This window comes from Telopea speciosissima, chromosome 7 (genome assembly GCF_018873765.1).
Source record: "Telopea speciosissima isolate NSW1024214 ecotype Mountain lineage chromosome 7, Tspe_v1, whole genome shotgun sequence".
NCBI classification, from domain to species: Eukaryota; Viridiplantae; Streptophyta; class Magnoliopsida; order Proteales; family Proteaceae; genus Telopea; species Telopea speciosissima.
Window position 1 is genome coordinate 30112835 of NC_057922.1, and position 16992 is coordinate 30129826.

The window sequence follows — 16992 nt, forward strand, 5'->3', positions numbered from 1 at the left end:
TCTGATCTTGCTTGATCGAGTTAGTTGTCGATTTGATTTCCACAACGGGTGCGGTCCTGTTGTTGTCGTTTTTGCTATTTATTTCTCACAATTGTTTTTGGAAATTCGTCAAGTGCTTACAGTTTACTACTGGAACAGGAATTTGGCTTCAATTGGTTGGATTCTGTCCCGTCTTTTGTGTAAATTTTCAAGAACGGGCATGCGGAGTTGGGGAGGAAGCTACTTGATTGCTAATATATGTTGTTTTCGGGTTTGATTAAAGTCAACATGAATGAGAAATTCGAAGGGAGGGTGAACGAGTTCGAGGTTTGCTTGACTTGTCATCGATGGTTCTAAATTAAGCTTCTTGCCAGTCTTTAAGGTTGAAAACAATGAAATGGGTTACGCAATGAGTAGACTCGAGATCGATTCCGACCTCTGCGACGGTGGGAAGACCACCGAGAGAGCTTCTGCCAGTCAAAGCCAGAGACCCAAGGAACCATTGGCTTACCTCGATCATGAAATTTCTCAGCTCACCAAACTTAGATCGGGACCAAGTGAATTTTTGAGTCGGGTGGCACCTGGGAGGCGGGAGTTGCCCGTTTCTGCGGTGAAGATGTTGTTCGGTCGAGAAGCCAACCATATGGGGAGGGGGAGGTTCTCACAAGCAGATTGTTGCCATGTTCTCGGCAGATATTTGCCTGTCAATGGTCCATCCCGAGTGGATGCCATGAGAAGCCGAGCTTATGTTTCCCAGTTCTCTGCCGATGGTTCCCTTTTTGTTGCTGGATTTCAGGTATTTCATCACTTCCCTCCATGTTGTAATTTATTTGGGAGAATGAATAAATTAGATGACGCATTTATTTTTAATTTATTTTTCGTGATTTTTTAAAATAAAATGCTATTCATTGCTTTTTCATTTTTGAAATAGGGGAGTCACATCAGGATATACAATGTGGATAGAGGTTGGAAAGTTCAGAAGGACATTCATGCCAGAAGTCTGAGATGGACTGTTACCGATACGTCTCTTTCTCCAGATCAACGCTATCTTGTAAGCTATTGTAAATTCTTATATGAAAACAGATATGTTGATATCCATTGTGTGAATTTTAATTACTTTTTGTAGCTTGGATGTAGATTTAAAATCATCGATCATATATTTGATGATGTTGACAAATATTGTAGGGTTAGTAAGCTAAAATGTAGATAACAATCCATTATTTAAGTCCCACATATAAGTTGTATTTGATAGAACCGCATTATCTGTACACCAAACAGTAGAACACAAACGTAGATTCATTATCTAAGTAGCCACAGGGACAGTCGACTTCTAACAAGTGCCAATTAGTTCACACACACATGCACAAAGGTACTCCTTTGTTGAATAAAAGTTGTAATTTTACCAAAAGTTTGATATATCGGCATTCAATTAGAAGGTGACAAATAATTGATGCATTGCATTGTTTTCAGTAAATTATAGATAGAGAAAACATAAATATGACAAAAAAAATTCAACTATTCCTGTATGAGTTAGACTAACCATCCTTTCTAAAGCATTGAAACTTGAAATCTGAGGATTATGGAATTTGTCTGTACCTCTCTTATGCATAAATCAGAATAAAGTCTCCTTCTCTTTGTGATTTGTACCTCACAGTCTTCATTTGCCCATGTGAGATGGGTGGTCTAGGAAGGAATTTATAGACGGTGACCCTAGTTCTACCATGTGGAAGTATGATGTGGGAATTGCTACTGCTGGATGTTTGGGGAATGGTCTGGATTTGTCATGTGTCAAATTTCAGACTCAAATTCAATCATATCCCCTCCCACGTATGTCCATGTATCCCCTCGTAGTTCCTTGCACCCTCTTGGTAATCCAGAACTTTTCAATGCTTTGTCTTGCCAAATGGTAACTCTGTTTTGGCTGAAACTAGACTTGTGAGCTGGGGACCTTGAGCCTACTGTCCATTAAATATCAGCCTCATCTGACCTGACATGTCACAATAATAGGAGCCTGTCCATGGATTCCTCTCCATACTACCTTGAAGGGACTTTACTTCCATTTTTTTATTTCTAAGAATTGGTAATTTTCAAACTCCATAGTCTGTTCATAAATCCGTGATGTTATCATGTTGCCACCTGCCTGGTCATCTTCTTCTTTTTCTAGCTCGAGATTTCTTATATCTATAATATTTCAGGTTATAAGTACTAGTGCACAATTTTAAGTGTTCTTCCAAATCCTAGAAATTCTCACCTTAATTTAAGTTGGTTTATATTTAAGCCTGCTTGGTGATTTTGCTATTCTGAGAATCCTGGATCTGAAACTAGTAGTAACAAGCTTAACTGTTTGGGCCTCTCGTCTTATTAATTTGAATGATGACTCATTTAATTCATATTTGAATCTCTTATATTCTTCTTACACTGTTTGCAGTTAATTAATTATTATATTTGGTTTTTGTGGGCCAGATTCACGTAATTAATTTTCATACTGCATTATCCTTGTATGACTTGGACTTATTTGAAGTGTAATATGATATAGGTTTTTTTAAGAGATAACAATGGTTGATTTCTAATTGACCAAACCAATGAAGAGAACACTTTTACTTAACACCTCCTACATAGAGTCCAACTAATGGCTCTGATGGGTTTCTAGAAACCTAAAGGCTCAGGTTTCATAAACTCAAATAACTAGTATCACAGTGATGTGACAAATAACCAGAATTCAAGAACACTTAATAACCGTAGATCAACAACTCAGATAATTGTGAAATTCTGATATGAAGTGTATAAAATAGTTCAAGGAATAACTCTTCAAAAGATGGGGCTCGATTCAATGGTTAGATAACAAAAAATAGCACTGTCACAAAATTAGTAACTTAAGATCCTAAAAACTAGGAACTGAGATATCTTAGCAAATAATGAACTGATGGAGGTAAGATTCTGGTCAACAACAGTTCCTGACAAGATATCAAAATGTCAAGTAAATCTGATGGTTAGGTTAGGAGTTGTGAATTTATCTTACTTGAGTATTAATGGAGAAGGAAGAATGAAGAAGAAGATATGACTAAGCATCCCATGTAGCCTCAACTGGAATCCCACAGCCACTATATGTAAACGGATCGAATTCGGTCAGATAGTAGCATTATCATATTCATATCCGATTATATTCGGCGGATTCGGATAATATCTTATTAGTTTTTGGACGGATTTAGATAGTTTCCGGATAATGTTTTTTTGAATACCGATTCTCCTAAATGGGTATGAATGCGGATTGATACGAATTTTCGACTATCTGTTAATATCTTTACCGTTTTGTTGATGAGGGTTAGGGTTGTGACTTCAGAGTTCAGCAACTACCCTTTCTGCTACTCTTCTTAGCCTTTGATTTTCTTACATGTCTTACTTATGATTTTATCTTGTATTTATTTTAATAGATATGTGATTCCATGTATCATAGTGCATAAAATAATAATAAATAAACCAATAGAAAATCTAGAAAAAGAATCACATTATCATAACATAAAAATATAAAAATAAGAAAATAAAATCCAATAAGGTAACATAATCGGATTGACGGTCACAAAGACATATTTCAGACTTTTTATTACCGTCGGATTGCTAAACGAATTGGATAAAAATCGGTCGGATAGGGGGGATTTTCATATTCGTATCTAATTAGTTTTCGGACGGATTCGGATTCTCCTAAACGGATACGAACGCAGATCGAATACGGATTTTTGAATATCCGTTGACATCCTTAGTTTCTCACCAATATAATGTTGCATCTCACACCCAATCTGAATCTCACAGAATAAAGAAAAAGGCTCAAGCTAAAATCTCATTTATCAAATTCATGTACAAGGCTGGACCCCTTCACAAACTTATATAGAAGACTCAAAAACAGACTCAAACACTAAAAGAAAAGGCCTAAACCAATCCTTAATGAATAGGGTCACAAAAACTGACCAGAAAACTAAAATAATGAAGGAAACTGACTCAAAACAGGACTGGACTTGTAGAATCTTAATCCAGCCTTACTAAAATAACAACAAAAAAAAACTCAGCTTTTTCCCAACTTAATGGGGCCGGCTACATGGACCGGCTACATGGATCCACAAAAAAAAAGAAGAAAATAGTAAGAGGAAAGAGACACAACCTAGCACATGGAAGAAACTCAGCTAAATGGGTCAGCGACATGGATCCTTGCCCTCTAATCGGCTCTGACCAAGGTCATACTTGGAACAAGACCTAGACTATGCATGTCTTTCCTCACTTCTCCTATGGTCATTTTAGGCCTGCCACTAGCTCTTTTAGATCCTTCAATCGAAATCATATCACTCCTTCTTACAGGGGCATCCGTAGGTCTCTGTAGAATATGACCATACAACCTTAAACGACTCTCTCGGAGCTTGTCATTGATCGGCTCAACTCCCAGATTTGCTTTTATATGTTCTTTCAGGGCTTTATCCTTCCTTGTTTTGCCACACATCTATGTCAACATCCTCATCTCTGCTACACAAAGCTTATCAATATGACACTTCTTAACTGCCCGACATTCTGCGCCATACATCATGGCCGGTTGAATAGCAGTCCTATAGAACTTTCCTTTAAGCTTTATCCATCCCACTTTAGTTCTTTGTGAAACATCATCCTTTATGTCACCTTCTTTATTTATAATTGACCCCAGATATCTAAAATAGTCACTTTGCGGTATCACTCTTTCCTCAATTCGCACCAGCCTTGCTAAAGCACTTAATAACAATTGAAATAAAAAATAAAGACACTTAAGTAATCCCGTAAGCCCCTACCCATATGATAGTCCATTAAAGTGACCTATTACAATGAAGACAAATTGGATCAGAGGCCCAACACATACGTAACCCAACCCAAGCTTATTTTTAATAAAATAAGCCTATTTAGGTGATTTAACTGCATTAGGCTCCCATAGAAAGCTGAAAGAAAATATCCCACATGGGCATCAAAGACCATACAATGTCCTTCTCTATGTATTCTTTCCCCACATTTGGTTCTTTGTTCTCATCCCTTGATGCATTTAAACTTTCTAACTATTCCTCGTAATATCCTGTTACATGACAATGCACAATTGTTTGATTGTTAATCATGGACAACTTGAACAAGTATTTGCTGCCACTAGAGATTAACACTCCTAAACATAAAATATTGCAACATGCAGTAATTTGACATCCCCATTCCTAACTTCCAGAAAACATTTGAATTTACCTTTTTCATGTTGTGTACTCCTTGGACATTTATCAGTTTGTTATTTTTTTAATTTCTTTTGGTAATCATATTAAGTTGATGGAGCTTGTTAACCTGACCTGATGTGTAACCAATGTTTGATAACATTCTCATCAATCTTATATATTTTAATGGCAGGTTTATGCTAGTATGTCACCTTTTGTCCATATTGTGAATGTTGAATCAGCTGCGACAGAATCACTGGCTAATGTTACTGTATGTATTTGAAGTGCTTTCAGTTTCTGAGGTCAATAGGAAGTGTAAGGTAGCCAAGTAGGAGCTTTTATTAGTAACATGAGAGTTGTAGATCAGGCATGGCTTTTATTTCATTAATTGAACTATGATTGATCAATATCCCTATTTTTTTATTTCATGATCTTCAAAACTAGTAGGTGTAGTCATGGGATGGACTGTCTGGATGATCAATGCCATAAATGATCATGTTTGACATTTTTACTCTGAGGTTTTTGATCTCCTCTAACTGGAAAAAGTAGATGTCCTGACAGTCCTGATATTGATTTTCATTCTAGATCATTTTCCATAAGTACCAACATGATCATGCAAAACATTGTGAAGCAGAGTAAGGGAAGGTTCCTCTGAGAAGGTACACTCATTACTCCAGGCTATGTAGTGGGTGAGAGATATATGGCTGTAGGTCTTTCTTATCCAGATGTGCACCATCTGTACTATGCTTACTGCCTACCAAGTACTGAGATTTATTCCTATAAGGATTCAATTGCAAATGAACTTGTTCCTGTCTTCATAATGTACAACACAAAATGGTGTTTGCTTATGCAGGCTCCCTGGAAATGTTATAATGACTTCCTGAGGAGTTATTCTGATTTCATCACTAGTGTTGTCTCACAATAGGAGTCCTTTGTTATGCAGGAGATACATGATGGTTTGGATTTTTCTGTTGATGATGATGGTGAAGACTCCTTTGGGATCTTCTCTGTCAAATTTTCAACTGATGGACGGGAGCTTGTTGCTGGAAGTAGTGATCATTCAATCTATGTTTATGACCTTGTAGCAAATAAGCTTACCCTTCGAATTATGGCGCACACGGTAATATAGTTAATTGTCATAATAATTTTTTAAAGTAAATAATCCAAAATTAATTTCACTTTGTGCTTGGTTTGATTTATGTAGTCCTTGTCATGTTTTGTTGTTATATCTGTGAACAGAATCATGATTTTCAAATTGTGCAAATTTGTTTTCTTCAAACAGAGCGGATTTACTTCATCATAAAATTACATTTTACATTTTCTAAGGGTCCACATTTCTGGAAGTTTTTAGGTCCAACAGTCGGTGTGAACTGTGTCTTATGTTAACTAATTCTGTAAAAACAATAACGGAATATCAAGATTAAGATCGCCAAGCCTCCTTGATGCAGAATTCCAGCAACAAGAGAAGATCGGCCTGTTGTTTTGGGGCATAGTATTTTTGGGTTTACTATTGTAATGGGTCAATTCTATAAACCCAAATATTAGGGAGTTGAGTCCTATACGGGATTAAGTACTTAGTTTCTGTTTTGGTGTTTATTGTTTGTTTTTCGTAGATTTGGAGGAGATTTTCATGGAGGATATTCTAAAAGATTGAATGAAGATTTGTGTGTCTCCATGTGATTTTTGTGGAAAGAAGTTTATTTATTTATATAGAAGATTGCTGGAATATTCTGTTAGATCTACTACTACTTTGGTTTCTATTTTTTTGTAATGGGTCTTAGTTGTTGGTCAATAGCTGCTTAGTAGTTACTATTTTTTGTTTCTTTCTTTTGTGTTTTAGAATCTAGATCTTCTTGCTAGAAAGGTCTCCCCCCCCCCCCCCCCATTTTGTAAGTTACTAGCCAAGACTTACTATTCATGTAACCCAGCTTCAATATTATAAATGCAAGAGAAGGGAGACACTCCCATCGGTGTTGGCTATTCAGTTATTGAGTTCTCTTTGTGAGATGCATGCTACTGTGCTAATTCAGCAGGAAACCCAAGGTGGTGAAGCCTTGGTTGGGTGGTGGTGAAGCCTCCCGCAAGCATTGGTGGTGAAGCCAGTTCATATCCTTTCTTCCCTTCATCTTTTATTTCTTCTTTCATATTTTTAAGAAAAAAAAAAAAAACTGTTGGAAAATTCTGTTATCAATATTGGTTTGTCTCCATATGCGATCCTGTTGCAACTTTCAACTGATCTCCCACTGGTTCTTCCCTGGTTTGAGGTCGATTTGCATTATGATACGATCACTTATCTTGCATGCGTGGCTGCCACCTCATCAAGTTGGTCAAGTTGGTTTTATCCAGTTACTTTGTTTGGTTTTATGGCTTTATCATGTTAAGTTGTTGAGTCTTAGTTATCCTTATCAAGTTGTTAGCGTCAGTCCTATATGTAAGCATTAGGATGATAATGAAGAGCTGATTTTGACTTCCCTAAACAATTAGCGACTTCGCGAGGAGACTCCCCCCGGGAAGTGGGAGCTTACTGGTATTGCTTCGTTTCCTCTTCCAGCAGGTTCTTAACACATTACTCCTCCTTTTGCATATCTTGGAATCTAGGTATAGGCTACTAACTGTTGAGTGATAAATTACACTCGCTGCATCTGTTGTCCTCCAATAAGGATGCTTTCAATATAGAATTCACATGTACAAACTAATTGTTGGTGGCAACACTCAGATGTGCATTCAATACTATACTGGCAAGCATTACAAATCAAGGCCTTCGAAGGCAAAATCTGTATGGTGATCTCATGAGAATTTGTTAGTTGCACTATTGCAACCTGTTGGTTGTGGTTTCAAAACTCGGAAACAGCCTCTCCTGTGAAGCAGGGGGGGGGGGGTAAGGCTGCATACATTTGCCCCTCCCAGACCCTGCAGTAGCAGGAGCCTCGTGCACTGGGATGCTCTCTCTCATAGGTCAGTCTATTTAATATAATCTATTGAATACTTTTGCTTTATTGCTGATCATCCTTGGGTGGTTGTGAATATCTTATTCTGCTACATATAAGAACAAGGTGAAAAATTCTGCTACATACTTTTATTTTTCTACCCCTGCCAAGCAGTTGAGATTGCGTAAATTTATCACCCCATCCCCCCCCCCCCCCTCAAAAAAAACAGAAAAAAGTTGAGATTCTTGCATATATTGTGGTCCTTTGAAATTGAATGCCTAGATGGTATGGTATTGATTTGGTTTTTTGCTACCTTTTCAGTCTGATGTTAATACAGTATGCTTTGCCGATGAAAGTGGCCATTTAATATATTCTGGGGGCGATGATAACCTTTGTAAGGTAAGATCCTTTAGCAGTTACTATTTTTTTGTTGTCGTGATGAATTTATGTATTCAACATAAGATTCTATTATATGGATTCTATTGCATAGTCTTAAGAATTTCACTCAAAAGATACATTTATAGATATAGATGTGATGCTCTGGGAGGATGCAGCAGGGTTAGGAGTCCTAACAAGTAAAGTTGCACCTGAAATCCAGCTGTTTTGTCTTTCCTTTTGGATGTTATTCTTTTTTTATGATTTTCTTTTGGGTTCTGATAGAGGGATTGTTGGAGGTTGTGGCTGGGAGATGTCCAGATGGATGTTGCTGAGTTAAAGGGGATCCTTTGATGGTTTGCGGTGCAGCGGGTCGGTGACCTTGTGTCCCCTTTTTTGTCTTTGTTTTTTCCCCTTTGCTTTTTCCTGTTTTCCTTTTGTGGGTTTCCTTCTACATCTCAAACTTGATAACTCCCTTGTGCTATCTATATATTATGTATATTTTATAGAAGCGTATCCTTTTTGGAGTCTCAGGGACAAAACTGTAAACATAGGCTTTCCAAGGATTTGAGACAGGGGAACCTTTGTCTCTGTTATTATTTATCTGTGTTTTGGAAGGTTTAGGTGGTTTGATGGATGAGGCAGTGGAGGGGGTTTCTGTTGGGTGGTTAGAGGTGAAGATCTGTATCCTCCAATTTGCCAATGGTCAATCATTAGGCATCATTTGATAAGGTTTTTGAAAACTATCCTCCTGTTTTTTAATGCATAATTTTTTTTTGCAACAAGATACCTTTTTGATAACTCAACTGTTTTGAAAGCCCCCCCCCCCCCCCCTTTTTTTTTTTTTGTATGGGAATATCTGCTTTTTTCAATTTGAAAACAGAAAATTAAGGAGCTAATTCTACACATTTAAGTTAGGGGCTAACTTGTTGTCACCACATTGGTGACATTTGAATTTTTTTAACCAAGTATCATTACCACCATGTGGCCACTCAGATGGGGATGAAATTTTGTTGGCAGTAAGGCCCCATGGTTCCCTATTCAAATGTCAATTTTCATCCTAATTGGAGTTGGCCACATGGCAAAACTTTAAAAATTCAGGATTGCATAAAGTGTATATAGGACTATAAGGGGGTGGATGGATATACATGGAAGGGTATGCCATTACATGGATGGAAAAATGAATGAATTTGGGGCTGCAATTTGACATGTGACTAATACCTACCATCCCCTAGATATCCAATAGTCGGATTTGCCACATCACCTTCCAAGCGGCAGAATGCAAGCCATGGTTACTGTAAACAGCCTTGGAACTGAACGCTTGAGTGATCAATTATTTATATTCAAAGAGTTACAACTATTCAGATTAGAAATAGGAAAGCTACCCTTGCCGATTCTAATTAGGAATACTCAATAAGAATCGGCTAAGGGAGAAAAAAACATAAAAAAGTCAGAAATACCCTTATCGGGTAGAACTACTTATTACAACAGTTACAATGCATTTGTCACCATTATGGTGACAAGATTTTCCCTTCGAATTAGGGATTTTCTTATTGACACCCTGGAAGGTGTCAAATAATTTGTAACCTTATTTTTTGCTTTTTTTGTATGATAAACAATTTTTTCCAATGAGGATAATAGTGTCATTTCACATGTATACTAAAAAATGTGGTTGAAAATGACACATTTTGGTGATGACATAATGATATGTCACCTTCAAATTATTTTTGAAAACCTTTTATACCATATCTTAAAGAATTTTTGGGAATAAGACATGGGGCAATTAGAAGAAAGTGCCAAGTTCTAAATACACCTATAGAGGTTTCATTCAGACACTCCCTTTAAATTAATGCCTCAAGTACTTATTACGTCTCCCCATCTATCCACTAACATGACTTCAAGGGTATGATTCCGGTCAGGCTGGGTTCGGAAAATGACGAGTTTTGAATTGGGGCCAGGTCCAATGTGGTTCAAATTAAAGGCCCTGTTTTCTCATGGTTGCATCCCAAATTTCAAGTTCTCTGTCTCTGGATACTAGATCTTCCCCCTTGCTTTTATTGAGATTCTTTCTTCACAAATATCTTAATATGTCTACTTTTCCAAAGAAATCTGTAATTTTCTTCACAATAAAGATTGTGCTGGTTCCTATTAGAGCCAATCCGGAATCATTATTTCTTTTGTCTCTGAAAACTGTCTTATGATTTAGTTTCAACTTCTTTGGGAGCATTCTCGTGAGCAAAAACGTTTATATGCAAAAGTAGTAAACAGCTTGTGTTATTTCAATCCAGTAGCAGGCAATTATTCTGGAGCTCTGGTTTTGTATTCCTGGAATTGTGAGTTAACTTAATCTGTTCATTCAGGTTTGGGACAGACGGTGCTTAAATGCAAAAGGGGAACCAGCAGGGATCCTGACGGGACATCTAGAAGGCATTACATTTATAGACAGCCGGGGAGATGGCCGCTATTTTATTTCAAATGGTAAAGATCAGACAATCAAACTTTGGGATATCCGGAAAATGTCCTCAAGTGCTACATGGTATGTTTACTTTCCCATACTGGATCCTTCGGTATCTGAGAGACTGAGACCAAATTAACCAATGATTGAAGGTGCTGAACTTCCCAATTGTTGAGAGGCTTAATGAGGCTAGGGGACCAAGATGCCATGTTTCCACTAACACTAAGAATTAAGCAGTCTGAAACTGTAACTACTCCATTTGATGGCACATTTGCCTCTTAGGAGAGTCAGGCCACTATAATCATCACCCCAAAAAACAGTTTTATTGACTTGAGAACTTTCCAGAGGCCAATTCCATGGTCATTGGACCCTACCTGGCTTTCCCAACCATTGGACAGGTCACGATATTCTGATGAAGTTTTAATATTTTTATTGGATTTGTGTAAGCAGAGTAGGCCCTGCAGATTTGTTCATGGAATCTATTTTTATTTCAAAGTCTGGGTGATTTGTCACATCTAAATTATGATTCTTTGAAGAACAGTGACTTGGGATGTCTCTTTGTGCAACATGGAATTCATAAACCACATTTCTTGTGCAATTACATTTTTTTATTGTCAGAGTAATTTCAACAAGTACAACCTTGATGTAGCCTAATCTACCTTGGACATAAGTTGGGTGCGCATGCTGATTATGCATTCATGCATGTCAGCCTGCATGAATTTCTTATACAGTAGAGTGCATCTGCATTATGACCCTCCCCAGACCTCGCAGTAGTGGGAGCCTCGTGCACTGGGTACGCCCTTTTTTTAGTGCATCTGCAGTGTTTGTGGTTCTGTCTAGATGCTTGTTTGTGCACAGACATTTATCTATTATATTAATTGTGTCTATGGTGGCTGCAAATATGTATGTACAAATCCTACATGTATGACAGTAAGAGCAACTTATCGAAGCATTTGAATTCTGAATTTGGAATCAGCATGTTCATGTAAAGGCTGAGTTATGTAACAAACTCGCCAGAATCCTTAGATAACGAGTTGGGTCTGGTTATGCCAAAGTATGGTTTCTACTTAGGTCCAAAGATAAAAAGTTTATGAGCTTATTATTGACATGGCTATGTTCTTTTTGTTACCCCTAGCAATACAAGATTTAGGAATTCTGAATGGGACTACAGATGGATGGATTACCCAGACGAAGCAAGAGACCGAAGACATCCATGTGATCAATCATTGACTACATACAGAGGCCATTCGGTCTTGCGCACTCTGATTCGCTGTTATTTCTCTCCAGCTTATAGGTGATCTCCAAACCTCAGCTTTGATGTCATTTAAAGTCGGTTCAAGAAATCTTGTGAATTCCTCTTTTGTGTGTGTGTGTTGTGTGTTAGTCCAATAAGGCCACTCAGCTTCAAGTTAATGGGAAATTGGTTCACAATCAATGAGCTGAGTTGCACCTGACTGTCATAGTTTCATAGTTTAAAAGGGGATGGACATGATGACCCAAATCTCAGTTATTCTCTCTCCCTCTCTCTAGTTCAATTATTATGTTTCATATAACTATATATTGTGTCTTTCCATTTATCAATTTTGGAGTAATGAATTGGATTCCAAAATTTCACTGATCTGAAACTAATTTCATGTTGCAGCACTGGTCAAAAGTACATATACACTGGCTCTAATGATCATTGCGTTTACATTTATGATTTGGTATGTCCTCTCTTTCTGAACTCTGCAGTTTGCACAACACCTCAGAGGAGTTTCCCTACGAGATGATGATGTGAAAAATTTTACATGCCACTAAATGATCATTACAATGCACTATCTACCTTGGGTTTTTTAGCTGTTCCAAGATATTAGTCAAGAATTTAATGTATGGATTTTAGCTGTTTCCCCAATTTACCCAATCATCACACTAAAGCGGACTTGGGATTAGGATTGAAAATTGAGGACAAACTTGGAAAATGGGGAACGTGGGAAAGTTGGAGTATTAATAACAATTCGTTAAAACTAGTGTTTTTGTTTCTCTCAAAATATATGCTTTTTTAATGGACAATCTTTGTGGAACAGAGGGAGTGATAGACAGTACCTAGAAATGACTTTTAATCCCAATCCACCCTGCATTTTTTAGTTAAATATACATGAGAGTAACACCACGCATGCACTCCTAGACCTTGTAGTCATATATATATTCATTACCAAAATAGCAGTCCTCTTATCTTGATCTAATAATGCTTGGCACTTTTTTTTTTTTCAAATTTTTTTTTAGGTGAGTGGAACCCAAGTTGCTAGACTTGAGTACCATGATTCAACTGTAAGAGATTGTAGTTGGCATCCTTCCTACCCAATGCTTGTGAGCTCTTCTTGGGATGGGATCATAGCAAAATGGGAATTTCCCGGAGGACGGGAAGCACCAGCTCCGATGGTACAAAGGAGAAGCCGGAGGAGACATATGTTTTGAAGACTCTGAATAGCTTATGGCGGTACATCTAGAAGTTGTTTATGGTATATTGTTTGCAAGTGTTTATTATTTGAATTAGTGTTTTACGTTCTTTTAATAACCAGAAAAAGAAATAGCTATATATGGCTGTAAAGCCTTCTCTATAGAAAGTCGCAGCTTCATCACCCAACTTCCTTGTAAAGAGTTGTTGAATGTTATTGTGGTATATTAAGCCATGATCTCCTCTTTGTTCTTATTTCTTCCACATTCAACTCTATTTTCTTTTTGTTTATGTGGAAGCATATGGTAATGCTCTGCATTGTCTATATTGTTTCTTGTTTGCCTGTGCTTGTGCCAGTATGCAGGAAGGTGTCATATTGGATTATCCCTTAATAGCATGGGAGAACGAATTGATCTTCTATCTGTACAGGACAGGAAGTCTTTGTTACTGGGTCAAGATTTAACAAATCTCAAGGTTAGGAGCCATTTTTAAAAGAAATTGGCATGTTTCTGGCAAGATGGTTTGACAATTATTGGTAAAAATAATAATCATCCAATTGAGTGTGGAGACCATCATCCAGTGTACTTTTCCTGTGGTAGTGTCAAAATTATATGAATCGCAAAGACATCTACATTGCTGTTTTGCTAATACCTACATTATGGATGAACAAGTCACTGTAGAATGAAGTTCCAATAGAAAGAGCCAACGAACCCCACATTTTAAAATCTGAGTTTCTGATTTCACGATCAGAAGGAGATGTTCTTCCTGGTTGGAAGAATCTAAGAACCCCACATTTTCCAGACGAGGTAAAGAGGGAAAAAGCTTAACCCTAAAAGCTTTTGCAAAGAAACCACAGAAAAATTTGAAAGAAAATAGAAAAATACATCTCAGTTAGTGTCCCTGGCAACATATGCCACAAATGCTGCAGCAAAAATTGTTGTTGCTGAGGATAGCAACGCCCAGAAGCTCTTCTTCTTTGCCTCCTTCACAGAGTTCTCAAGGGCCCTGAGTTGTTGGGATGAGTCTTCCAACTTTGCTTCTTTGTTTCTGAACGCTTTCTTGATTGCTTCCAATTCTGCTGCAATTGGTCGAATCTCCACGTCAATTTTCTCTGTATCAGTACCTGCTTCTCTCTTTCCATCCTTCTCTTCTGCAGATCCATGCACAATGGCTACAGTGTCCTTTAACATGGATAAGGTTCTGTCAGACAATTTGTTTGTGGATATCATTTTAACCTGCAGACCCTCAAGACATTGTTTAGCTTTTAACCAACCCTTCTGCAATGAAGCCTTCTCCTCAGTGAGCAATTGAAGGCTGCTCTCCTTCTCTTTCCTTTGTTTGACTAGACCATCACGTTCTGTACATAACTGAGCATTTTCTTCTTTGGTCTCCTTAACAATCTTCTCCAATTCCAGAAGTTTCAATCTCAAGTTGGAGAACTCCTTTTTCTCCATATTAAGAACCTTCAGAGCATCGTCCCTCTCAAGAGCAACACGATCAAGAGCATCTCTGTTTTGGATGGCTTCAGCTTGGAGTTGGAGGTTGTTTTCTTCATGTCGTTGACATGATTCTTGCAGTATAGATACAGTGGCCCTTAGCTGTCCCATCTCTTCATGCATCGCAAAGATTTTGGCCTCCAGCTTAATCTTCACCTGCTTTATTTCATCCTTCTCTAGGACTATTTCCTGCATATTTCTCCCTTGTTCCTCTAGTCGCTGAAAGGACTTTTCAAGACTAAGTGTGGCCAAAGATCTTTCCTCCATCAGCTTCTCAAAGATCCTTTCCCTCTCCTCCTGTTCTTTAACTACCGCATTGAACTCCATCAACAGCTGCTCTTGCTTCTCTTGGGCATCTGCATTACTTCTTCCCAGCTTGGAAATTTTCAGCTGCAAACCTTCTTCCTGCTTTTGTAGACTAGAAATGGTGGAACTGAGCTGAGCCACTTCTTTTTGTAGAGCAGTGATCTTTACTGCCTGCTGAGTCCTCTCATACTGAATCTGCTTCTCATCTGCCACAAGTTCCGTGACTTCTCTCTTAAGATCTTCTATTTGTTGTGATGACTGCATCAGGCTTCTATCTGCAGAGGCCTTATCTCTTTCCAGAGCAGCAAGGCTCATTTCCATCTTTTCTTTGTCTTCCAAAAGTAGTTTGTGCTTTGTCTGTAGTTGACGGTGCTCATCTTGAGTGCCTGACCTACTCTTCTCCAGCTCAAGAAGAGTTGATCTCAGAATTTTTATCTCCTCTATGTGGGTGTCGAGGTCTTGCTGAAGCAGATCCTTCTCACGAAGAACACGATCGGACGCTTCTCTCTCACTGCTGAGGTCGGTTGTTAGGACATTCACTAATTTCTTCAAAGAGTCAATCTCACGAACCTGTTCATTCGTCGCCGCCTCAATCTCATCCTTCTCTCTAATAGCAGCTTCCATCTCTCTCTTCAGGTCTCCAAACCTTTTCTCCATCTCTTGTCTAACTTCGTCGTGTTCCATTTGCATCCGAACAATCTCTTCCCGAGCCTCAGCACTGCTCTTCTCCAACTTAACCACCGTAGACCTCAACCGATTCGCCTCCTGTTGTTTCTCCTGTTGTTTCAGATCGAGATCCTTTCGGACTTCATTCCTGTACCTGCGAAAGTCGTTGCTTATCTGGTTCATCTCTTTCTGCTGCTCTTCCATTCTCGTCTCTGTTGTCTTCCTGGCTTTCTCCTTATCATTGATTTTCTCTTCCAGATTAGTTTCAAAGACGGTAGCCTGAGCTCTCGTCTCTTCATTTGCTCTCCTTATCTCGTTCTTCAAGCTCTCAGCTTGTTGGCTCAGTTGTGATGACACGAAAGCTAGGGTCAACCTCTGCTCAAGCCCGGCGGCGATGGATTCGTCTTCTAGGAACAACTTCTCGGACTCCAATTTCTGTTTGTCGAGCAAAGTGCGAGAGATCTCCGATTCCAGCGACTCTTTGGATTGGACAAGTGCGTCGACTTGTTGTCTGCGTTCGACGGTCTCTTTGAGGAGAAGAGCATTGAGAGATTTCAAGCTGGCGAGCTTTTCTGAGGGATCCTCCATAGCCGTCTGGTGAGGCTTCTCTTGCTGCTGGGAAGCTTTCTTTCTCGTCATTTGTGCTTATTGGACTGTAGAAGGTGTTCTCGTGGCGATTGGAAAGCGATTGCAGATGAGAGTTGTGAGAGAGGTTGTTAGGGTTTTTCCTTCTCTAGGGTTTTATGGGTAAGAAACCGAAGCCGTTAAGGGTTTGAGATTAAGAGAGATCTAAGAGGGTAGTTGGTTATTAGGTACGTCATTTTCAAATTCAAATCGGACACAACGTTCGAAAAGTTCTTCAGGTAAGGAACCCGAAAAACACGGCGAGCGAACAGTTTGTCCACGTGTTTCCTAATCCTACGGCGCAGACGGCCGTGGTGACTGGTCACACTATCTTAATGATTGAATTTAAACCTTATATATTTCCACGTGGATATAGAACAGTATATTGTAAGCTTTATATCTTTCCACGTGGACCACGTAGTCATTGATCTATGCAGACAGTATGGTAAAAGCCCAGCCCAAAAGCTGAAAACCCCAATCTCAGTTTGCTTGGGGAATATTGGGCTTAGGTATATTAAGCCCACCTAAG

The 16992-nt window shown here is 38.5% G+C and overlaps 2 protein-coding genes across 3 annotated transcripts; one reads left to right on the top strand and one right to left on the bottom strand.

Moving 5' to 3' along the window:
• Positions 1–94: 94 nt before the first annotated feature.
• On the top strand, positions 95–13626 carry LOC122667116 (LEC14B homolog). Of its 2 annotated transcripts, XM_043863314.1 has the most exons (9): positions 97–775; positions 911–1030; positions 5374–5451; positions 6124–6300; positions 8429–8506; positions 10843–11018; positions 12073–12231; positions 12580–12640; positions 13200–13626. In XM_043863314.1, the coding sequence occupies exons 1-9, from the start codon at positions 377–379 to the stop codon at positions 13389–13391; spliced, it is 1440 nt and encodes a 479-aa protein (XP_043719249.1). In that variant the 5' UTR covers positions 97–376; the 3' UTR covers positions 13392–13626. The 2 variants fall into 2 exon arrangements, with proteins under 2 accessions (XP_043719250.1, XP_043719249.1); XM_043863315.1 differs by lacking the exon at positions 12073–12231 and having other exon boundaries at positions 95–775.
• A 618-nt stretch (positions 13627–14244) lies between these two features.
• On the bottom strand, positions 14245–16534 carry LOC122667115 (golgin subfamily A member 6-like protein 22). Its single transcript, XM_043863313.1, has one exon. It carries the CDS (start codon positions 16476–16478, stop codon positions 14259–14261), a length of 2220 nt encoding a protein of 739 aa, XP_043719248.1. The 5' UTR covers positions 16479–16534; the 3' UTR covers positions 14245–14258.
• Positions 16535–16992: the final 458 nt, after the last annotated feature.

Excerpts from the sequence above, each read along its gene's own strand:
- LOC122667116 (XM_043863314.1), top strand. The coding sequence starts at position 377 with ATGGGTTACGCAATGAGTAGACTCGAGATCGATTCCGACCTCTGCGAC. Across the intron at positions 776-910 it reads TTTTTGTTGCTGGATTTCAG|GGGAGTCACATCAGGATATA; the intron begins GTATTTCATCAC and ends TTTTTGAAATAG. Across the intron at positions 11,019-12,072 it reads ATGTCCTCAAGTGCTACATG|CAATACAAGATTTAGGAATT; the intron begins GTATGTTTACTT and ends TGTTACCCCTAG.
- LOC122667115 (XM_043863313.1), bottom strand. The coding sequence starts at position 16,478 with ATGACGAGAAAGAAAGCTTCCCAGCAGCAAGAGAAGCCTCACCAGACG.